The following is a 24,830-nucleotide window of genomic DNA, read 5'->3' on the forward strand; positions in this document are numbered from 1 at the left end:
GACCTAAGTGCAAGGGTTGCTGGGAGGCAGTGCGGGTGTGCAACTGGGCGGGCAGCGACCTGGGCCCGAAATCGGAGGGTAGCCAGGTTACCAGTGCAATATCAGACAGGAACTCCGCAGGGGAGAGGAAGAGAGAAGGTGGAAGCAAAGAGGGAGGTCTTGAGGTGCTTCAGGAGATGGTTCTCTTAAGTTTCAGAGAGGCAGGGAGGCTGTTCCAGAGGGAGGCCCCAGCGGAAGAAAGAGATCTACCACCATCTCGTTGTTTGGGGAAGCGACTGACCCTGAGGGAGTTGGAGGTGGAGGAGCAAAGATCTTGAGTAGGGAGGTATTTTCGATGAGAGAGTTGGAGGTATTGAGGACACAGGCCCACGGATGCCTTGTGGACAATGCAGAGTGTCTTGAACTTAATCCTTGCAGCCACTGGGAGCCAATGCAGAGATTTCAGTGCTGGAGAGATACGATCCTTGGGCTTGAGGCCAATGACTAGTCTCGCAGTCCTGTTCTGGATGAGTTGCAGAGGGCGGAGAGTAGAAACAGGCAGATTTAGTAAGAGGCTGTTTCAGCAGTCCAGCCTAGAGAGAACCAGAGCTCTAGAGACAGTGTGCTTCTAGGGCAAGGAGAGGAAAGGAAGAATATCCCTGAGGAGGTGCAGTTGGTAGTTGTACTTCTTAGAGATGTGAGGAGAGAAGGAGAGTGTGGAGTCGAAGATGACCTAGATGTTGTTAGCCTCACAGGTGGGAGCAAGAAGAGGGCCAGGGGAGACCGGCTAGAGAGTGACAAGAAAGGCGGGTGCAGACGTGCCGATGTTGGGAATCTCATCTTACTGGCATTAAGGCAGAGATCGTTGGCGGCACACCACTCCTGGATAGCAGACAGGCAGTCTGAGATGAAAGAAGAAGAGGTGGCAGAGGGAAGCCTGAAAACAAGCTGATTGTCATACGCATAGCACTGAAAGTTGGAGCAGAGAGTGGCAATGCGGTGGGCTAGAGGTGCCAGGTATTGGTTGAAAAGCCAGGGAGAGAGGTTAGACCCCTGGCGAACACCACAGTTAGAGAGTGAGATAGAGGAAAGGAAGGACCTAAGTTCGACCTGGGAGGGTTGATCAGAGAGGAACGAGGTCAGCTAGGCCAGGGCCTAATTGGTGATACCCATGTTATCACATAGACGATTGAGCACGATGGCATGGTTGGCTGTGTCAAAGGCAGAAGAGAGATCAAGTAAGATGAGGACAGATGGGAGATTAAAATCAAGGTTAGAGAGTAGGTCTTCACGGATGTTCAGGAGAGCAGGTTCTCTGCTTATGGCTGCTCTGAAGCCAGACTGATGGTCATGGAGACGACCAACAGATGCAGTGTGAAGATTAAGCTGGGAGATGGCCAGCTTTTCCGGGAGTTTGCCCAGGAAAAGAGTGATGGAGATCGGGCAATAGTTAGCTGGGCAGGAGGGGTCTGCTGAGGGTTTCTTGAGAAGAGAGTACACAAGAGAGTGCTTCAGGGGGAAGGGAAGGCTCCAGTGGCGAAGGAGTGGTTGCAGAAGTCAGCCTGGGCAGGAGCGAGGGTTTCAATGTGGCCTTTGAAGGTTTTGGAAGAACAGGGACGAACCTGTTTTGACAAGACTTTCATAGATCGGACTTGTCTAGACACCTCGCCAGGGGAGAACAGAGGAAAGGAAGAGAAGAGGGAGGAGAGGTGCAAGTCTTTTTATTTGCATATTCAGGGCTGTATTTAAGCTGACCAAAGAAGATTGACAACAGCCCACCTCCTTTGTTTGTTCCATGAAAATACCCGAATACATGTGGTTTTCCTGTTTTTAGTGAGTCAAACACATTAACAAGGGTGTTTAAAGCAAAGAATAACGCTTTGAAAGTGGTTTCCTGTCAAGACTTGATGGTCGTGTAGGCGATGATACCTCTGTCCCCAAGTTCCACTCGAACAAACAGTAATTATACTGTCCGAGCAACCCTTGAGACCACAGGTGTTGAATGTCGTCAACCAGAACCAGGAAATGCCGGAAGATGTTTCCCCTGACCACTGTAAGGCAAACACGTGGGTTAGATAACAATTACACCCTGTGCACAATCCTAAATGTTTAACTATAAGGAGCTTACCCTGAGTGGTTGTCTGGAATGTGATGTAGGTGTCTGTCTGAGGGGCCGACAGGGTTGACGACAAGGTTGAAGCCTGGCAAACGTTTGATGGATGAAATCAACACCTGATGCGAGACCTGGTACTGTGAGGCAATCAAAGCACGTGATGCAAAGAATTCAAACCAAAGGATAATCCAATTGCAGTCCAGGAGAAAAGCCAAGGTCGGGTCCAGGGGGAGTAGTTCAAGACAAGGTACCAAACAAGGGAAATCCAAGAGGCAGTCCGTGGGAATAGCCGAGGTCAAAAACCAGGAAGAAGCAGATCCATACGAGATTCAAGAGCAGCGTCCGTAGTCCAACCAAGATCAGCTGTGAAGCGTGGAGGGAAGTTCGCGCGTCACTTTTGAATGTTCGCTCCAGTGATCACGTGACACACACACGTGATTGGCGTACATGGGATTGGACGCGTGGAGGAAGAACGTCCAAGCGTCGGCAGCGGAGACGCGGAATGCTTATGGCGCGTCTCCATGGCAACCGCCAATGCAGGAATGGAGAGCGATACATACCCCAGTGTCGCAGAGTTCGGCCAGCCCCCTGTCGGCAAACCTGAAGGCAGAATGTGCAATGGTGCGTGTGATGCCTTGTGGTGTACAATGATTCTGCCGGGATGCAATAGGGGGGCTTGTGGATGTGGATGGGGGCGTGACATTTCCTGTGGTAACTCTATTATTTTGCAATGTAATTTTATCCTTCTTAGGGACAGGCTGATTCTTTCTTATATTCGTGCTCCCACTAGGGGGAGCAAATTGAATGTTATACAGAGTCCAATGGTTAAAAGGCTCATGTTCAATTCCGATTTGATTACCATGGTCCACATGCAAATTTTCATGGACCGCCTGGTGCCCATCGTCAGAAGTATTTTCTCGCATGAGCAAACCTAATCTAACATCTTCCGCGGACATGCCTTGGTATGATGATCTAATTACGTTAGAGAGATTAGGTAATATTTCCAGGCTCACTGGTGCTTTATTTTTTTCGATTAACCAAGTCGCCGGTTGTTTTTTCTTAGCTATGGCTGTTAGTTGGAAAGTGTAATTGCGGAACTGACCGCCGATGGAAGGGTTAACATTCTACTTTGATTGTCCTGAATCGCTCCACAAGGACCGAATTCTGGAGCTCGTAGATCATCCTTTAATATAGTACTTCTTAGATTATACATACTTTGAGTAGAATAGTCTTCGTTCAGAGGAGTTTTAACACAAGACAACAGCTATTTAACACTAACACTTTTTGCTGGTGAAGAAGCAACTACGACTTCACGAGAGGTCATGCTCCTCCACAAGGATTCTTTATGATGCGTGAACACAGAGCTGTTTGAAACGATTTGAAACAATATTGCCAGACTGGGCACGATCAACACTTACCCTGTGAGAAGGTGACTGCAATTGTTCCAATACCGTCCCGATACTGCGTTAGAGAGTGACTGACAAGGTGTGTCAGCTGTACCGTATTCACGCAGAGCCCTCCGGCTCTCCAACGAACACGGCTAATACCGCCAACACACTCGCAGCACTCTGCGCTGCTGTGAATGATTTTAATCCTGTGTCCGCCTTCACAAAAGCAACTGTGAAAAGACTCCTCTCACGTCGGGCACAGAAGACAGAAAAGGAACTTCGGGTCAGCAACAGCCAACACACTTGCTGGCTACCTATCAATCATCGAATTGCCTTTAAAACTCATTGCATTACAAAACGGTCCGGCCAAAAGTACATGCTGACAAGGAACCTTAAATCAGCCAGCACCGTGAAAATCACCCCCATGATCTACAAGAAGATATCTGGTGGCTGGACCTTGGCTCACAAAGGTTCATCCCGCTGGAATAATCCCCCACTGGTCTCCTGAGAAGTGAAGAAAACCACCACAAATTCAGAATGAAATGAAAGCCTGACTCCAAACTGATTTTCCGCTACCAAATCTGATTTAGGATACCTACCTCCCCAGCTGACCACTAGAACCTACAACAACGTCTTATTTTTGTTTCTAAAAATCACACTTCAATTTTTCCTGGCCCTCTTGGCCTATTGAGCAACCCTCCTCCTCCTGGTCTGTATTCCGCTTCCTGGGTGATCACACACAAGCAGAAGAGGCCCTCTTCATTCACATCGTGTTCCTTCTGCACTCCCACCCTGAGCACATAATTCAGTGTGTTGGGCGAGGTCAGAATGGGGCCTCTGACAACAAAGTATAGTTTAAAGGTTTTATTCTTGTCTCATTCAAAACAATCTTTTGCTAAATCTACAAGCTTATTCCCTATTCTATAAAAGAAATTCTAAAGGGGAATTGTCAGGATGTCGGCAACCTAAGAGTAAAGTCCTCTGTCCAGAATCCTATTCTAACTCACTTTCCCGATCTCCATACCACAAAGAAAGATTTTAGCAGAGATGGCTGCTGGCTTCTGATCCCAACCCTGTACCTTTCGGTTAAGGCTTTCGCCCAAGGTTCAACTTCCAAAGAAAAAGGTCAGTCCTTAGTCTGCTGTTCTCTCGCCGGTTCTTGTCACTCTGGGATTCTTTCAATGTTTTTTCTTCCACACTATGGTATTTTTTTTCAGTGTCCACTCCCAGCTCTGAGGTTCCTCACAGTCTCTTCCGACACTGTGTCACGGTTTATAACACGGCACACGCCAGCTAGGGATCTTCTTCCCCTACAATGGATGTGACGCGCTATTAAAACAGGGTTTATTTTTAATACACTATGGATCCTTTTTGAGAAGGCCTCCAACCTGTCTCGCACCCAACCTCCACCAACACCCCGTTCACAATGGACTAGGAACCAGGCCGGTGTGTATCAATAATATATTTATTAATTTATGATTTAATGAAAAAGGAAAACCAAACAATTTCACAGCAGCCACCAAAGTTGTGGCACCACAAAAGAGAAATCCTCTCTAGAACTACGAAGTGGAAATGGGCTATTACACTCACTTTTGTTTTAATGACAAAACAGGTAAATACAATCTAGTGGAAAGTGATAGCGCCACAGTTTTAGCACTCCACCCCCCCTGCAACACTCACCCCCCAACTTCATATAAACTCAATTCCTTTGAATGGAAGACAGTGGCAAGGAGTAGGGATAGAAAGAGAAAATCGGATTTGGGGTAAAGCGCACCCCCACAAGATGGGAAGCTAGCAAAGAAAGGGAAAAACGGTTTTCAGAGCAAATGGGATTTTGATTATTACTCACGACTGCTAGGGGACAGCATGAAAGAAAATTTGAATTGCTTACACTTAGAAGATTGGGGAAAGTTTAGAGACTACTAATTAGCACACCAGGGCAACAACAGATATAAATTAGGTTTTGGGGGAAAGCAAATGCAAAAGAGGAAAAATACAGTGGAAAACGGAAATTCCTTTACACTGGGTTTACAATGACGGGCAGGGAGGGGGTTTAGCTTAAAATAGGAAAATCGGTTTTCAATGACGAATACAGAGGCACATAACAGGTATACTTCTAGGCAAACGGTATTGCTCACAATGGGAACAACGGTTTGGGTTTGATAGGACAGATGCAAATAGGAATTTGGTTGGTAATGCACACAATATGTGTTTTGTTTATTATTTATAGGGTGACCTGAACCCTTAGGTAGCTTGGCGCACATCACAACAAGATTACTTAAAGCTTAGTTACATTTGCATAGATAAGGTAGATAAAGGTGCATATATAATTGCATTTACATAGTTACAGAAATATACAGGTGCACAATACACGGACAAATTCGATTTTCAGTTACAAGGAGACTAATTCTTTTGATGCAGCACTTAAATGACTATAACAATTAAATACAAACACCAGGGACAAGATGGGATTTCGAACTTCAACAATCTTGAACCATGAATTTCAATGGGGGAATTAATTGATTTACTTAAAAGAAATGCTAAGGATTTACACCGACAACTGAGAGGTTTTTCAAAGGAGATCGACTAACCTACAAAAGCTAATAGATTCTTCTATTGAAAGGTGACTGAATTACACTGGCAATCCATTTTTGGGGTTTTCAATGGGAGAAATATGGAATGCAATGCTACAAAAATGAAGGGCTTATGCAATTTAGGGCTGGGGTATATGCGACTTACAAAGCAAGCCTTGGTTTGGGATTCAGGAAAGCCAGCTGGATCTCGGGACACTCTGGACAGCTAGGGCAAGGGGGTCTGGTCCCTGCACTCTCAAGGGTGATAAGGTTCAGCTGCCTTCTCACTGTCCTCCTTCTCCTGTGTCCCCGGATTTTGGTGTTCCTCTGACGTAGTACAGTCCCCCTTTTATATAGCACAAATGACATCACTAACTTTACAATCTAGGGGGAATGCCCTGTAATTATCCCTGCCGCTCGGATAGGACAGGTTACCATTCCTCTCTCCGCCCCCTGGCATGATTGGTTCAAGGGAAGAGATCACCATCTGTCTGTTTGCATTTATTACACTGCTTTGTTCTAAGATGAACTTTTTGGCAAAAACTATTTATGTCTCATAACTTCATACTTATACCAGCCACCACCATATGAAACAGATATGTGGTTTTTGCTGGACATGGGGAATTATGTAAACCGATCGCCAAATCTGTACGATGTAGCATGGCCATTTGGCACATTTTTGTCCTTTTCATAAAATGTACAAATGTTATGAATCTGCAAATGATCAACAATATTCCTAATTTCAATTTCCACCTTTTCATCAACTCTCATAATTGTCATGTGTTCTGATCATCCAGAAACTAGTCTTAACTGGCCATTTCAGTCCCCAAAGTCCTAGGGAAATGCAATTAGTCTCTTTAAAACCGCCTGGAAATTACATGAAAATGATCAGCCGTTTTATTTTATTTTTTACTTTTTATTATTTGCATTGCTTAAAAAGAACAAAACATCTCAAAACTGAACCCCTCTCCATTCCCCAACCCCCCGAACTTCTGCCTTAGCGCCAGTAGTCCCTCTTGCCCAACCCTCTCCCTTTCAGAAAACCAGCAATGAAGGTCCAACAGCTTGAACCCTTGAGGGCGCCACTGCTCCCTGCACTCCCCTTTTAAATAGGCCAAAGTCTCTCCCCAATCCGATGAAAAGTTCCCAAGGTTGTTGACCGCGTAAGTTGCCCATTTCATCGATACTATTTCTCACATCTTCCTTAGCCAGCCTTGCTCCGTCTGGATCATGGGGCTCTTCCACCTCTGTGCAATGAGAGCCATCGCGGCTAGTGTAAAGATAACTTTTGCCTTAGTTCTCCCTCTCCCCTTAGGCCCACCCCCAAGTTCTCGCTTCCCAATAAGATCTCCCCGGGGTCTTGGCTGGCACCCTCCCCGAACGCCTGGTTTTGAGCCTGTGAGATGTCCCGCCAGAAGGGTCTGATAATGGGGCATTCCCACCAGATGTGAGCCGCTGTCCCCTCTTCTTCACAGCCCCTCCAACATTCCCTAGGCGCTGCTGGGTATATCGCGTGCAGGCGGGCCAGGGTATAGTGCCAGCCATAAATGTACGTATACCAGGCCTCCTGCAGCTGGACAGCTCTTGCCACCTTCGCAATCCTCCTCCACAGCCTCTCCCAGTCCTCCCTCTCCATTCTAGCCCCCAAGAGCTGCTCCCATCTGCTCATGTAAGCCCAGTTCGCTTTTGGGCCGGCGCTCTTCAAAAGCCTGTAAAGGACTGAGATTAATCTTCTGACCCTTCATGCGTGAGGAGGAACCGCTCAAACGGCGTCATGTCGCGTGTGGCAGCCCTCCGTACTTCCTTTGACATTACCCAATGTCTAATATGAAAATATCTGTGCTGTTCTCGTTTGCCCACCCAAAATTCCCGCTTACACTCAAACGTTTTCATGCTTTGATCGCGCAACATATCCCTGATAGTCCTACATCCCCCACTTTCCCATTTCAAGGACGCCCCCTTTTCCATCCCCGGGGTAAAGTCCCCATTGTTGAAGATGGGGGTGAATGGTGATGGGAAGGTTGTAATCCTCAGCTTCTCCACCGCCCCGTCCCAGATTTCAATCAACCCCTTTGTTATAGCACTCATATAAAGGTGGGGTGGCCGCGACAGAGGCGGAAGCCATAGAACCTCCCCCAGGTGGTGCCGGGCCACTGCTCTGTCAATTTCTACCCAATGCTTATTATATTCCTCTGAGAAACATTCCCTGATTACCATGAGCTGCGTGGCCTCATAATATCGGCGAGTTAGGTAAGGCCAATTCCCCCACCCCCCTTAGACGCTATCAATAGCCATCTGGCAAAACGCTGCCTCTTGTCCTCCCAGATGAAATCCTTTACCGCCCGATAATTCCTTGTAGCTCACCAGGACGGGCAACGGGATGGCCTGAAATAGGTAAAGCAAACGGGGAAGAATCACCATTTTGATGGCTAATCCCCTCCCGAGCCAGGGCTCTGTAATCTGAATTACAGGAAGTACATTGAGAGGTTGCATGCGGGGGGGGATAAGACGGGCAGGCTTCTTGCTTGGCTGTATAAGAGCGAGACCCCGAGATCCCCGATCCGATCAGTTATCACTGAAAAGGGCGTGGAGATGGACACCCAGGAAGGGGTGAATGGGGCATTCGCGGAATATTATCAAGCATTATATGAGGATCGAGAAGGGGGGAGCAGGGAGGAGATAGAGGTAGTACTCGAGGACATAGGCCTGCCCAGGATAAGTGATGAAGAGCGAGAGGAGATGGATGCTCCGATCACTCTGGAGGAGCTGCAGGAGATTGTGCGGCAGCTACCCACTTGCAAGGCCCCAGGAGCAGATGGGTTCCCCAGTGAATTTTATAAAGCGTACGGTGAGGAGGTGCTCCCGCCCATGCTGGAGATGCTTAATGAAGCGTTTGAGGTGGGGCGGCTGCCGGAATCGCTCAGGGAGGTGATTATAGTACCGCTCCCCAAACCCAATAAACCGGGACAGGATTGTGGCTCCTACTGGCCCCTGTCGATGCTGAACCAGGACAGCAAGATCCTAACAGCTGTCCTGGCGGCCAGAATGCGGAGGGTGATAGGTAAGCTGATGCATCCTGACCAGACGGGCTATGTACCGAATTGGAATATTACTCATAATCATAGACGCCTTCACAGGGTGGTTGAATGGGGGTGCAATGAGGACAGCGAAATGGTGATAGTGGCGTTGGACGCGATTAAAGCGTTCGACTCTGTTCGATTGCCGTGGCTGCTGGCGGCTTTGGGGCGGTTCGGACTGGGACCAGGCTACATGAGGTGGGCCGAGCTATTATATAGTGCGCCTCTGGCTAGGGTCCGTACGGGCGCAGTGGTGTCAGATAGATGGCAGTTGGGCAGAGGCACTAGGCAGGGGTGTCCTTGGTCTCCAATGTTGCATATACTGGCCCTCGAACCCTTAGCAATTTACCTCCGGCAGCAGTATGACCCGGTGGGCATCGAGGTGGGAGGGGAGTGCCATCTTATATCCCTGTATGCAGACGATATGCTGTTATACTTGAAACACCCGGAAGAGAATTTGCAGTATATCTGGGAGGTACTGGAGAGGTACGCCTGGTTGTCCGGCATAGTGGTCAACCCTCAGAAATCCGCACTATTCCCGTTAGGCGGTTATGTGGGGATACCGGTGGAGAGGTTGCCAGTGCTGCGGATCCCGTGGACGACGAGCTCCTTCCGGTACCTGGGCATTGACGTGTATCACTCGACCGAGGAAGAACACAGGCTTAATACCGAACCAGCTGTGGGAAAGATTGAGAGGTGCATGAGGTTCTGGGAAAGATTGCCTTTAGCTATGATGGGCCGGGGAGCTATGCTCAAAATGGTGGTGCTGCCCAGGCTTCTGCATTACTTTAATAACATCCCGTATATGATACCTAGGAAGTTTTTTGCTAGGTTACATAGTGTATGTAGGAATTTCCTATGGCACGGCACGCGCAACAGGGTCGCATTATGGAAATTGCAGAACTCTTATGAGAAAGGTGGCGTGAAGCTGCCGAACTTTGAGGCCTATTATATAGCAGCGCAATTGCAGCATGTGGCCGGGTGGCTCTCGGACGAATGGACCTCCGAGCACAGGCTGCTGGCGAAAGACTGTTCCCCCTTCTATCTGCGGGAGGTGATCTGGGTGATCGGTTCATGGATGAGGGGGCGCCCTGGGATGCTAGCCCTGGGCGGGAACATATGGCGGCGGGCCTGTCGGATGATGGGTGACCCCTTGCCGTGTATGCCGCAGTTACCTCTGGTCGCCCTGGCGAAGGAGGACGGGCAGCTGAGAGCTATTCTCCGGACATACTGGGAGTCAGTGGGGTTGGTCACTATGGGCGACATCTGGCAAGATGGGACCCTGATGGAGTTCGATGAACTGGAGGCAGGGTCGGGGCTACACAGAGGTCAATATGTGACATATCATAGGGTGGTCCGAGAGGTCCGGAGCACGTGGCCCGAAACTACTTTGGCCGATGAACCGGATGCCACGCTGGAAATAATGTATGACGCATCGGAGGGTGGGCACGAGGTCTCCAGGTTGTATGAGATGTTGATGACGAAGGTTGGGAAGGACTTGGGGCACCTGAGACTGGAATGGGAAGCAGAGATGGGGGCCTCGATGGCGGATGGGATGTGGGAGCGCGCCATGGGGTACCACAAAAAGGTATCGAGGAATGCCAGGTTTAAGCAGATACAGCTCTATATTACGCACAGGGCATATATGACCCCCCTTAGAATTTCCAGATTTCTGGATAATGGGCACCAGGCGTGCCCCAAGTGTAACAAAGAATGCGGACATGATACACATGTTCTGGGCGTGCCCAGTGATTGCAACCTACTGGGGTGAAGTGGCGCGGAAGCTGGCAGGGAGGGGTATCACACTTAAGGTGGATTCGGCTTGGGCCTGTCTGGTGGGAGGGTATCCCAGGGCGCGTAAGCTTCGACATGTTGTGAAACTTAAAGATCTGGCCTATGTGCTTGCTAAACGCAGGATAGCCATGGGTGGAAGTCATGTCATAAGCCGCGAGTGGAGGTCTGGTGGCGAGATCTCCAAAAATGGGCTGATGCCGAAACGGCAGCGTGGCAGGATGGCAGTATGGCAGGGGAGGAGGAAGAAACGGGCTCTCTCACGGCATGGAAGTTATTGTTAGCTGAGCTGTTTGGTATGGGGTCGGCCTCGGCTGGACTTGAGAGCGATGAGGCCCCACCGCATGGAACGGACACTGATGGCGGACACTCTACAGGCTCATAGGGGGGAGGGATGGGGATTGCAGTGCCTTATTTTTTGTTTGTTTGGTTTTTGTTGTTTGAGGTGTTTTATTTATGTTATAAAATAAAAATATATTTAAAAAAAAAAAAAAATCCCCTCCCGAGCCAGGATATCCTAAGGGCACTCCACTTCTTAAAGTCTTTTTTAATTGCCATTAACATGGGGGCATCGTTTGCCCTGTACCAACCCACAAGGGAGGAGGTGATTCTGATCCCCAGATATCGTATCCCACCCGGACTCCACTTAAACAAGGATCTCGCCTTCGGTGCCACCGCCTCATTATCCCCCAGTGATTGGTTCATTAGTTCCGACTTTTGTAAGTTGACTCGCAAACCCGATAGTTCCCCGAATTTGGACAGTAACTCCATGTTCACCCTAATTGACCCCGCCGGGTTTGTCAACGTGAGCAGCATGTCATCAGCAAACGCTGCCACCTTATGCTGACACCCCCCGAATGGTATGCCCTGAATAGTCTCCGCCTACCGTATTGCCAGAAGAAGGGGCTCCAGATATATTGCGTAAAGCAACTGAAAAAGAGGACACCCCTGCGTCGTTCCACGTCTCAAGTTAATTGGGTGTGACATCCCTCTGTTTACTAGTATGCGTGAAGCGGGATTCTTGTAATTCGCTAGGACCATACTGATAAACCCTGCGCCCAGGCCCATCCTCTCCATAACTTGAAACAAGAACGACCACTCCACCTGATCAAACGTCTTTTCGGCATCCAAGGCTAGGAGGATCACTGGAGTGGTCGTCTTCTGTGTTTTCTCTACCAGATGTGCCTCCCGCCTGATGTTATCAGCAGTCTGCCTCCCTAACACAAGCCCCGTCTGATACTGATGGATCAGCGAAGGGAGGTGCCCCTCCAGACCCTTCGCTAATATTTTAGTAAACATTTTTGCATCCGTATTTATGAGAGCGATGGGTCTATATGAAGTACATTCTTCCAGTCTTTTCCAGCTTTATAAATGAGTGTTATTTTGGCCTCCTCCATCGAGGGGTTACTGCTGCCCATAGCCCCAAACGTATTGAACAACTGCGTGAGATGTGGGATCAATAAGTGGGAATAAGTTTTGTAAAGGAAGCTGGGTAACCGTCTGGGCCTGGGGCCTTATTATGGGGAAGTGATGTTATGGTAGCTCTCACCTCATCCTCTGTAATAGCCCGGCCCAGCTCCTCCCCCGATTTTCCTGGGATAGCCGGGGAAGGGGCAAGGCCCCCAAGAAGTCCCGCTGTGGCTGTGGATCCTGTGATGCGTACAGGGATTCGTAAAATCTAGCAAGCCGCCCCTTTTATCTTTTCAGTCCGGGTAAGCCTCTCCCCTCTCTCATCCTTCATGGCCGTAATCACATTGTGTTCTCTGGTTCCCCTCAGGAGGCGAGCTAGAAGTGAGTCTGCTTTGTTGGCCTTCGGGTAAAATTTTTGCCTGACCCTTAGCATTGCCCCTTCCGCCTTTTTGGTTCTTAAGATCCCAAGTTGGCCCTCAGCTAACCTATTTTCCCTGTATACTTTCCTTGTGGGGGTCTCCCTCAGTCGCACCCTCGCGGCCTCAACCTCCCTTTCCAACTGAGTTTCCAGCCCCCTCATTTTTTATTTTTCTCCGCTTTCAGAGCAATGAGTCCCCCGCCCCGCCCTTTAAAGTAGCCTTGAACGCATCCCACCTCATGCTAAGGCTCGTGTCACTGCCATTATTCCTCTCGAATAAAAGCCTGAATTTCTCCTCCCGCATCACCTGGCCCCTCAGGAGTTCCTCTGGGAACTTCCAGCTCCACACCCCTGGCCATCGTCTCCCCAGCTGCATCTTCATCTGCACTACCTTATGATCGGCAATCCCCATGGGTCGGACCTCGACCTGCTCCACTCCCCCCACCAAACTTGCAGAGATCCAGATGTAATCAATTCTTGATTGGGTTCTTTGGACGTCAGAGAGAAATGTGAACCCCTCCTCTTCTCCCCGAAGTGCTCTCCATACATCCCGTAAGAAATCAGTCTTTTAATGTAAATTGGGAGTGTCGGTCCCCGCTGTGGGAGGGCCGCTTCATCCCCCACAGACATCTGTCTTCCTCTGGGCTCAGCCGGTAACCAGAGATTTGATTAGTCCCTTTTTAAACTTTGCAATTTGTTCTTTGAGGTGGGTGCAGGAAGGGCTCACACCTCCTGGTCAAGCTTTAGCCACACTTTGCCTTCTTTGAAACCTCTGGGCTCCTGCCTTCATGTCTGACAGAGCAGGGAATTATGCCGGCCTCAGCAGCATCACATTTTATGGTGGGAAGGTTATAAGATGTGTGATATCCTGCGGGAAATGGGGCTTTGTCATCTTGAGTTCCTGTCTTCATGCCAGAACTGGTTTTTCCTGTAGTGTCTATTCAAAGGTGCCTGGAGTTTTGTGGGTTGGAACATAATCTGCATTCGCTTTGATCAACCCCATCGTATTTCCCTGACATTTCTCTGTGAGAGCAGTACTATCTTTTTCCACTTTGGCTTTTTAAAGCTGTTTTTCTTTTTAGACATGTGCAGGTCGTTTTTTTGCTTTTAATGTTTAAATCCTGTTTTGCAGGTCACAGGGTTCTAAGTTCTCCTTCTTGGGTGAATTTACATTTGCTGTTGGTCCATTGACAATGATGGGTCGGCCCCCTTTCACATGGTTCTTTAATTTGACATGAACACAAAGAAAAAGCTAAGCCGTTTTTCGTTTGCCGTGTTTAAAGGGCATCTGTTCATGTGCAAGGGAAAGTAAAAGCTGTTTTTGGTTGTAGTGTTCCAATGCTTGCCACTCATGTGACTGGGGGAAAGCAAAGCAGGGCTGTTTTTGCTTGCAGTGTTCAAATGCTTGCCACTCATTTGAAATAAAAGCAAAACAGGCAATTTTTGGTAGCAGTGTTTAAATGCGGCTTTTCAGGTTTATTTATTTATGAAAGGGATTTCTGTTTGGGGCCTTTAAATGCATACCACAACTAGAATTCTTCCTCTCACTCCCCCCTCTGGTGTGTTTTCAGGCACTCTGGGACTCTTCCTGCTCACACTCCCAACTCTGGGGTTCTCTAACTCTCTCCCCACACTGGAGGGGGTTTTTCTCACCCCCCACTGGTTGGGTCCCTTTCAGTCTCTTCCAACTCTAGGACTCTTTGTCTTCTTGCTGCCCACTCTGGGGTGTTCTCAGGTTCTCCCGACTCTCTCTGTATGCTTTGGGGCTCTTTCCCTTCGCACTCCCCTCCTCCGAGATATGCTTCTCTATTGCCCATCTCCCGTTCTACTGGAGCCTCAGCGTACCTAATTAGGTGCACCGTGCGACAGATGTTGAGTCGTGTCGGCACTCCTGTCGTCGCAGAGCTGCTTTCAACTTCTCAGCTGTGCTCTGTCTGCTTTCTGAAACTCTTCTCTCTTGTTCTTGTGGTCTGTCTGTGCGGAGTCGCTTACATAATGGGCTTGGCTTCATCCTTCCGTGGTTCTCCTCCTAATCCCCTCATACTTGCAGCATCTTGGGGCTTCTCAGTCCAGTCATCGGCTGCACCTCACTGCACTCTATTGGTGTGCATCCCCCTTTTGCCGTAGACACTGACATTCTCTCTCCCTCACCGGACACCGCTCCTTTGGCTTGTTTGGCGCGGTTAAACTACGCTGGGCCTGCTGAGACTGTTTCATGATTGGTATTCGCGGGGACGCCTGTCCAATGGGCTGGTTCACTCGTCTCTCGTTCTTCACAGGAGAATGCGCATAGCTACGGTCCGAAGCCACGTCGGCCATTAAATTTGTTCATATACAGTGGTCGTAAAACCTTGTTTTTCCACCTAGTACTCTTGTGATGACCCTTGAAGTTCAAAACATTGATATGCTTTTTTGTTGCACTTCTTTGTTCATGCCCCAAGGACTCTGAACAATCTGTTGCCACCAGCACCTCCCCATCTTTTTTTCCTTGGGGCGTCCCAAATCAAGTTAAGTTGCAGTGGGTACCTTTTTTATACATTATCATCAAGCATTGGCAGGTTTTGACTTTTGCATAGGGATGGGAAAGGCATTTGCCATCCGCTGCCATAATGTTACCAACTTGCTATAAGATAGTGCAAGTAGCTGGTGTGAAGGCATCATGGAGCAAGACACAGACAACAGATTCAAAGTTCAAACAAAAATGTTTTATTACCTCAAATGTCGGGATGGTTGAAGGCCTAACTTGCCCTATACTAAGGTGGGATTTCCCTACCTAAAGAAACTAAGGAAAGTCTGAGTCAGAAAGTTCAACTTAAGTCTGTCTGCATCCAAAACCTATACTTGCCCTCACAACTAAAGCTAAACCATGTGTAGGGATGTCGGCAATAAAAGAAATAGTGTTCCAAATAAAGTGCTGAGCTTCTTCCAGCTCCTCGCTTACTTTTCAGCTCCTGTTCCCCAAGTTCAAGACAGTTCCACTTATCAGGTCATAGCTTTGCCAAAAGCCTTCATTTAATTCAGTATTCAATAATTGTGATCTTTTAATTTTCTGCTTGCATTTTACATTGTCCTTAATTTTCCTGTCACACGTTGCTTAGGGTTCATTTCATCTTGTGCATACTTTTTCATTCATTCAGCATCTATTTTGGCTTCCCTCACAGCCCCCAGGAGCAACACGGTTCGAGTGCTCTTCCATTTTCACTTGCCGGTCCCTGGCGTCTCCTCTGGGCAGCGCAGCTGTGCTTTCTACTTCTGTACCGCAGACACGCTTTCCTCAGGCCGCAAGCTCTGCTCGCACTTCATTTTCTCTCTGTCTGTTGCTGGCCCACTTTCTCCATGCATAAACGATGTTGTGACTCTGTTCCTTTCTTCTGTGTCCTCAGTTCCAGCCGTAGACCTCCGACCAATGAGGCTCACACACCTGTGGCCTGCCCGTCCCTTGATGCCCCAGCTTCTTGAGGTTGCCTGTCGGCATCCTGCCTCTCCTGCAGGACCCACCTCGGCTGCCTCCTGGTATGCAGGATTCTCCCTCCAGGCCTGCAATGATCGGCCTGCGCTCTCTCCTGATGGTGGTGCTGGTCGTCCTGCTCGTCCCACCTTTTTATACACCTTCAACCACTTGACAGGTTGCAGTTGTGAGTCCATAATTGTAATTGTCTGGTCGTAATTAGTGGAGCTTTCGGGACATGCCTGACCTTTACAACACTCTGCAGGCCTCTTCCTCTGCTCAATACTAGAGTGATGAAATGACCTACTAGTGTCCTATTTGCCTCTTCCTCGTCCCAGTACTAGAGTGGGTTGAATGAGGGGTGATGGTTTGTAACAGCCCATAAATGACAGGAGAGGGGGGGATGTTAGTTCTCATAAAGAGAAGGGGATACCATGTCTCGCCTGTGGATATCCTATCCCCAATCCCCCCCCCAAGGACACTCCACCCAGGTGATCCTCCCTCTCTTCTCCACCCGCAGGGTCAGGAGCCAACAGTGTTGGCCTTTCTTTGGCTATCTGAGAAGAGGATCCAATGGGAGTAGGATACCCTCGGGTTTCTCACACTGGGCATATATCTGTGCCTGGCAAATGCCTATTTAATACCTAGCCAAAACTGTTGGCTTTGTCAATGATTGTATTTAACAGGCCTTAAGCACAAGAAGATGCTTACTGCTTATAAATCAAGTGACCGAAGGCCCACTTGGTTAAGACCTGTTTATTGCACCAGTAACGCATTTACAACTGCAACTAAGGTATTCACTTTGAGAAGACTGCTTGGAGAGAAAACTGGCATGCACAGTTTAATGTTATTGCTCATAAAGCTAACTGCAAGAGCTCCTAGGAGGATGTGTTTTGGGCGTTTAGTAGGTGGGGAATGGCCATGGGGATTAACATGGTCATGACCAGTTTGTGGATTGGGGAATGGCCAACCCCCACTAACAGACTGTGTGTCCCTCCTCGGATCCCAACCTCCTCTTAGCTGTACACCAGTTCAATTTTTTGTGCTCCAAGTGGCGCTTCAGCACCACCTAATAGCTAAAACTAATACATATGGTAACATCACAAACTATTTACTTTGTCAATGATGGTTGTAATTCATTATATTTATTTTCTTTGATTCCCTTCGTTCCTCTCCACTTCTTTAATATTCAAATGTAGACCCTTATGTCCCGTCAGTGTGTATGCTTCTATATGAATTAAGTGACTTTCTTACTTGTCGTTCATTTCAATCACTTCGTAAACCAGCAGAGGGCATAGCACACCTGCTTTAGTGCTAAGAAAGAGCAGGGGTTTGCCAGTTCCCACAGTGTTTGCATTCCCAAAGAAACCTTGAAAACTATCTCTTCTAGTGTGTTGTCTTTGTCATGATGGGGGCGGGGGGGTTGCTACAGATTTGCTACGGTTTTTCACGTTTTTTTCCCGCGATGTGCCTCCTACGCTGAGAGTGGCCGTTGTAATGAAATGCCGTGGTTCGCACGGTGTGGCCTTGCTGCGGTTGGATGCGGTCTGCAGAGAGTTCAGATTCGCTTCAAGAAACTATGGACTCTGCGTATACGAGCCGGCCTTCCCCAGCTGCGGTGCACTTTTCAGAAATATTGGGCAATGTCCGCGATAACCTCTGTGCCTGGTAGGTGCTCTGGCTGGGAGTATTTAATGTCGTTACAGGTTGGAATCAAAGCCTGACACTTGCTAGACAGCACCTCTTTACAAGATGGCTGCTGATGTCAGGTGCGCCTCCTACTTCGTGGCACTTACACTTTCTTCCAGCACTATTATGCCTGTCCCAAGTGCATTCACAACTAATTGCAAATACAAATCATCAAGAATGTATTATTGTGTATGCGTGAGGGCAAAGATCACGTGGCTAAAATACAAAGTGCACATTACACACGTTGCCAAACTCCAATATTTATTCTTAATCCAGAGCCTTAAATGCAATTCGACTGTCGTGTAATTATATTTTCCGTGACACATGCACATATCTGATTGTTTGTACAAGGGTCGAAGTCCTCGTCTGTTTTTGTTAAATGCAAACTTGTGTTATGATTTTTACGATGACCTCTACTGTTTTTAACAGAACCTTGTTTCCATTAGCACTGCGGATTTCATTTTTGTATTATGTATTTTTGTGATTTGTGGCTCTGTCTTCAACGATGCAGTTCGTGAATTTGTGTGTTTGTTCTGTAGGTTTGTTCCTGCCTGAGAGCACTGAGTGATGGGACAGGTACGATTATGTTACCCAGCAGTTCCTGTGGCTGTCAGAGTGCACTTCTCTTCCTGCCGGTCTCGTGCCGTTGTTGGATTCTAGTTTGTTAGTTTGCGAAATAAGGTGTCGCTTGCCAGCATATGCATATGAGGCGGGACACCCAGCCTGCAGATGTTTCATTATGTGCCCACCCATTGACGGCCCATGTCCATGCTTATGGACATTCCCACCCAGGTCCGACCGCTCCCCCCCCCAAAACCCGTCCCAATCGGAGCTCTTTGAGCTCGCTTTAAACAAGCCTTACCATCAGACTTTGCACTCGAAGTGCCTGCCAGTATAAAACGTCTTAACCAGGTCTGCCTTCAACCACCCGATTTATAACCAATCTGTGTCCTTCACTGTAGTCCTGTTTAAATACAAGCATTGGCAGATCCAACCGTTTTGGCGTGCGCATACGTATTAGGCGTTTGCCAGGTTCTGCTTTAGCTGCCCAGGTACTCTCACCGTTTTGCACCTGCTGCCATTAATGGCTAGTAAATACCACCATGGATGTGACAGGCAAGTGGCTTTCCCATGGCTACACAAAAGCCCAAACTGTTGGCATTGCAATGCTTGTTTTCTGCATGCTGTCGAGAGCCTGAGATCCGGAATTGAAGGCTGTCCTGTGTGCTGCATTAACCCGATGATGGGGCGGGTGGAGGGGGGGGTTACAGTGATAAGTGGGTGATGTGTGAGCGGAAGGTTATGCGAATGTGGCTCTCGCCACCGCTCACACTCTGCCTTCCACACAGCCACCCCTTCCGCCCCCTCTACCCCCCCCTTCCCCTGCCCCTAGTGCAGAACACCACAACCGTAAATTTGGCAACATTTACCTTGTTTTTAACACAGGCTGCAAATGCCTAGCTACTTATCAACTGGTTCTAGTTATGATTTTATTGTTCTCATTTTTCCATGTGTGGAAGTGATGGTGATAAGTGAAGATATGGAAATGTATTCAATTTCAACATCATAGTGTGTCTTCTTAATTTGAAACATGACTGGTGAGACTGTGCAGTTGATTAACCTTATATGCCAGCATGTCACTGTACAGACATTCCGCGCCATACGATACAGGGCACAGTTCAGGTCACTGCATTTGTCCTTTTGAAATGTGCAATACCATCCTGATACAGTTGTTTCAATTGTGGGACCTGTCAGAAGCTTGAGCATGACCGGCTGTGACTGTTTATGATAGTGAGAGGCAGCGTGTAGGTCGAGTGATGCATAGTGGGAAGTGTGAGCAGTGGAAGAGGAATGGATCGTTTGTCTGTAAAAAGGTTTATTTCGGGAACACAAAACGTACCAATAAAAACAATAATAAACTGCATAATGGCAATTGGGTTTTAAAAAAGGGACAAATATGTCCCTGAATTGTCTGCTTATCCATCTACTAACAAAACTGTTGAATAGGTCAGAGACGGCTTGATTTGGCATTTTTAGATGTTAGCAAGGTATTCGATTGCGTACATCGCCTTTGATTATGGAGTAAACTAAGGTCTGTGGGGTACCGGGAGAACTTGGTAGAGATGCTTGCGATTTTGCACTCAGATATTAGATGAAAGATTGGACTTGATCAAAGGGACTCTTATTCAGTTTGGATTTATAGTAAGCGGGTCCTGTGCCAGGGCTGCATTTTGGCCCCGTTTCTCTTTAACATGTGTATATATATCTCTGATATAGGGGACTGGTAAGTCATATCGGAGCTAATCCACCGAAATTGGGTTCTTTAAATGTGCACTATCTTTTATATGCCAACGATTTAGTTTTAGTTTCTACAGAGTTGGCCTTCAACGATCCTTGAAAGTGGTTTGTACTTATTTTCAGGACATCCAATTGAATATAAATGTATTAAAGTCTAACATTTTGGTTTTGAATACTCTGAAGGGTAATATTTGTAGGACGTAATTAATGAACAGAAATTGGAGGTAGTTGGCAACTTTAAATATTTTGGTGCATTAGTGCAAATGCATGGCTGGGAGATCTCAATCAGGCATTAAAAATTGAAGCAATTTCTGCTGCTTCACAATTACGTGCCGTAGATAAGTATGGTTGTTTTTCTTTAATCCCAGCATTTAAAATATAAAATCAAATGATAATCCCCAGAATCATTCATGGAGCAGAGGTTCTAGAGGGAAGGTTGGACTGGTCTAAATTTGAGTCCATAGTCTGGAAAAGGGTGCTGCTACCTTTGCAGGCGGGGACTCCTTTTCCTGCTATGCATCATATGTTGAGTTCAACCTCACTGCAGGCACAGATTAGCTGGTGGAGGTTGCAGTTGTTAAACTCTATTTTGCTTCCTCCGAAGAATACTTGTTTGTTAAATTAAATGATGTATGTAGGAAGTGGGCATGCAGATCGCTGAAGGAGTGGGTGCTTGTTTCGTTAACTTTGTTGATTAAAAATAAATCACTCGCTGAAGATCTTTTATAGTGTCCCTTAAAAGTAAAAAAGAGGTTTCTTTTTTTAAATGACTGGATCAATAATACAAATGTATTGTTGTCTTATATGATATTTGATCATTTTAGTATGGACCTAAAATCTTACAACACCTTAAAATCCTTCCTTAACAGGCATAGTTCAAGGAAAAGTAGAGTTTTTGTAGGGTGAACCTGTTCCTTACAAATGATGTTAGGGGGGCGAGGCTTCAAATCCCAAAGGGGGATCGCATTTGCCAATTTTGCATGGACAACATGGAAACATTTGTTAATCAAGTTTGCTGTGCTGTTTAATCTTAGTTGTATAACCTTTTGGAGGTAAATGCAAGACATTTTCTATTTTATCGTGGGAAAGTGTGTGGTGTCACTTACTTCTAGGTTTGAATGATAATTTGTCTATTGCTGCTGTGAATTTTATGAAAAATATTTTTGGTGGTATATGATTGATTTGGTTTATTGTATATCATATAATGTCTTTAACTGTTGTAGCTATGTATTAAGAATTTGTTTTGATCTATTATGTTTTGTGTGAGACTTCATTTTTGTTGTTTTCTATTTTATGCTAATTAATTTTTTTATGGATTCTGTATGTAAAGCTTCGTTTAAATTGGAAACTATATCACACAATAAAAAATAAACACAAACAATTCCAACATCGTTAAAACCATTGAGCATTTTGAAAATACAAGGAAAAAGACTTTCAGGCTGATTTGAATAAACATTTCCTGACAGCGCATTCTTTGAAAATGACAATAGAGCCCAGCCCACACAGGGTGAATCCACCCATAATACAGAGCAAGTTCATACTGAAGGAATGCCTGGCCCCACAAGAGTGGTTTAAGGGTGCATCTCTAATGGGCGAGAAAGCTGGGCAGAACAATCAAAAATGAGCTAGGTCTTCCTTAGGTGCATCATAAAAAATATACAATTGATTCTCCTTGCCATTAGATAAGGCCACCAACATTGCTCTCAAAGGAATACAATTAAAATGCGCCCTTGTAATAATAATGCACTGAGAAGGATTCCGAGCCCATCGCAAACACTCTGGAGACCTGAGCCCGCAATTATCATACGCTTCCTATTGGCAGGCCTGATCTCGGATGACTCTCTTTTGTCCAGGATGTACTGGAGTACCCTTGCTTTCACGGACTTCAAAACATTACAAGGCATAACATCTGTCATATAAAAACATTGAGCCACGTCGACTTCCACCAGCATAGCTTTTATATCCCTGAGCCAGGGATCTTCAGATGAGGGTTCCTGGAAACTAGATATTTTATTAGCTCATGAGCCATAACTTTACTGTTCCCCCAAACTCTGAGCAAATGACTGGCAGGCGGGACTAGCCCAATTCCGGGTGCACAGCAAAATGTAGGACAAATCGTGGAAGGATCATATGAGGTTGAAGGATTTCTTCAAACAATTGCATTTGGGGGTGAGGGGCATGAGTGATTGGACATTCTAGAGCAGGGATCGAAAGTGCTGGGAGTTATTTACTTCCTGCTTGAGCCTAGAAGAGTTGTGTCAACACGAGACATTACTGTGCAATCGCAGGCTAACTAGTGTCCTACAAACATACCAATGACATTAAGTCTTTGTGGTGGGAATTTGTATACAGAGCATTGAGGCGTCTAGACGACGTTTGAAGGAAGATGTGTCCTATACAATGAGCAGAAATTCCTGTTAGCATCTAATCTGGAAGTTATATTTGGGGTTTGCTCTGTGCTGGCTTCTCGTTCTCCAGAAGTAGCCTCGGCCTACTAGCCAATCGCTGACACCCATTAATTGTTTTTTAGCTCCTGCTTATTTCATTTGCTGTAGAGGTTGGAACAGTGTGTATTCGGATGCAGACGCAATGGGCACAGCTAAATCCTAGCAGGTTGGGTTTAACATGATACGAAAGAACATCTTTAGGCTAGCCTGCTGAGTATTGACTTCTGTAAGGTAGATGACAGTGTTTTGTAAGTGGTTGTGTAGAAGTTGATGGATTAATGAAATGTACGATTAGTGGGAGGTATGGTAAATTATTTAAGTGGAAGACCAGCAAGACCAAAAGTCTCTCAATGCCCATACCTTCACAGGCCCACAGAACCGTGTCTTTGATCTGCCTCACACCCAATTTTAGCAACCCTAAATTACAAATAAGTACAATAAAGAATGTGCCCAAAGGTTCACAATTCATAACAATTCTCGAACTGTGCTCACGCAAATAAAATTATGCATGCATGCAAAAAGCCACCTCAGAAAGAGGAAAAGTCAGATATGCAGGCAACACCCCATGTGTTTCCTGTTTCACCGGAATGGCAGTCTTCTTCATTCAAACCTGTTGGACAGCAGTCTTGTTGGACAATAAGGCCCTGCTAAATTGGTGCAATATTGTGGAGTAGGAAGCATAAGTACCTTCCAAAATAGTGTAGTGGTCTTTAATTGGATTTATTGTCGAAACTGTCAGCCAGCCATGTTTCTGGCCTTAGCATTTCAAATAATTCTATCTTTTAAGGCCCCAAACGAGCATGATGGCCCTATCCTGGAACATTCAAAATGCATCCTGCAACTTTGTGTTCCAATCGTGTACATACTTGTGCAGTAGCAGAGACAGATGTTGGATGAGTCACCCGAAGTTCAGGGCTTAGCAGGGAACAATGTTTGTTCAATGATGCCAAGATGGTAATTGGAACTCTTCACAATGGCATCAGCATTCAATTGGAAGACCTCAGAGAATCGCATAGGACACCATTATGAGCCACCCCGACTGGCTGTGGCGCAGAGCCAAGCTTTTTGGACCCAATGAAATGCATTGTGCTGGGTCAGCTACACCACCCGGAAAGAGGAATTTTGGCGTGCTTGCATTGTGGCAAAGAAGGTTCTCCCCATTCAGGCCTTCATCTTAACCAAACATTCCCCCATTTGCACGTTATCACCTGATAGGGAGTCAAGTATGTGAAGTATTTGGAGCAATTGAAGGTTGTCCGCATTTATTTCAAAACCAAGGTCTGATTCCTTGATCAACCAAACTATAAACCACAGGTAGGCATTAAAGAGCAAAGAAGTGAGGGCCTCAGGTGGAAAGGAGTACTCGAGAGAAAGTTGGAAGAAACCATCAAGAACTAACCAAGAGTATGTTATGGAGGCAGTTTGGAAGATCTTCGTAAAATAGGCCGGAGGTAGCACCAAGGAGAACCTGGAGAAGCGTGGCGAGGAGGAGAGGTCACTTTTAAGAACGGGTCAGTTTTGAAACGTAGAGGAGGAAGATGCAGTTAGAGTTTTAGAGGATAGAGCCTCGACCATGGGACAGGGAGGTGGCAAATGAGACAGAGTAGAGAAGGTCAGATTATAAAGTCCTTGGAGAAATTCTGGGGGTTTGATAACCCTTGCCACCCCCCCCAGCTGCTGCCTCTGGTGAGGCCGCCTATGCAGGTGCACGTGGTCCAGGAGATTCCTGTGTGGGATCTCCCACTGAGAAGCAAATGACCAGAGCCAACATAACCAGGACACAAGAACGAAGTTTCAGGAGGACACTTAAAAACACATGACTGTGAGTGACTATGAACCAATAATTCTCCCTGGGAATGGATTCCGGTTTGAGATTTGTGAAACCAACAACTGCTCAACTCAAGGAGAAGTAATGCTGCTGCTGACATTGCTTTAATTTGCCTATCATTACTTATTTGGTGCAATCTTGGAAAAAGCTGTAATAAAACCTACTTTAACTGTATTACTCTGTGTCTGCCTGTTGGGCCTAATGTCTGTGACCGGTGTGAAACTTTCCATTTCAGTCAGCCAGTTTTGTACTTCAACTTGCTTGATAGAACTGAAGACGAGGATAAACTCTGGCTTTGTGGGTTTAACTTGCAAGTAGGCACTTGACATGCCTGGATGAGGTGGAGGCTGTGTTTTAGTTGGTGAATGTCA

At 46.8% G+C, this 24,830-nt stretch overlaps 1 protein-coding gene across 3 annotated transcripts in view; it reads left to right on the top strand.

The window, feature by feature from the left end:
- The window catches only part of SLC35F2 (solute carrier family 35 member F2), a 1,151,438-nt gene that overhangs the window by 199,237 nt on the left and 927,371 nt on the right, over positions 1 to 24,830 (top strand). Inside the window, exon 1 of one of the 3 annotated variants that reach the window (XM_069640623.1) lies at positions 17,579 to 17,865. The exons of the other annotated variants lie outside the window; for them this stretch is intronic. Coding sequence (XP_069496724.1) covers positions 17,738 to 17,865 — 128 coding nt within the window. The 5' untranslated portion in view covers positions 17,579 to 17,737. Of the gene's footprint in view, positions 1 to 17,578; positions 17,866 to 24,830 lie in introns of those variants that run through there. 3 annotated transcript variants of the gene reach the window in all.

This window comes from Ambystoma mexicanum, chromosome 7q, assembly GCF_040938575.1.
Source record: "Ambystoma mexicanum isolate Mex_15411 chromosome 7q, UKY_AmexF1_1, whole genome shotgun sequence".
In the NCBI taxonomy this organism is placed as follows: Eukaryota; Metazoa; Chordata; class Amphibia; order Caudata; family Ambystomatidae; genus Ambystoma; species Ambystoma mexicanum.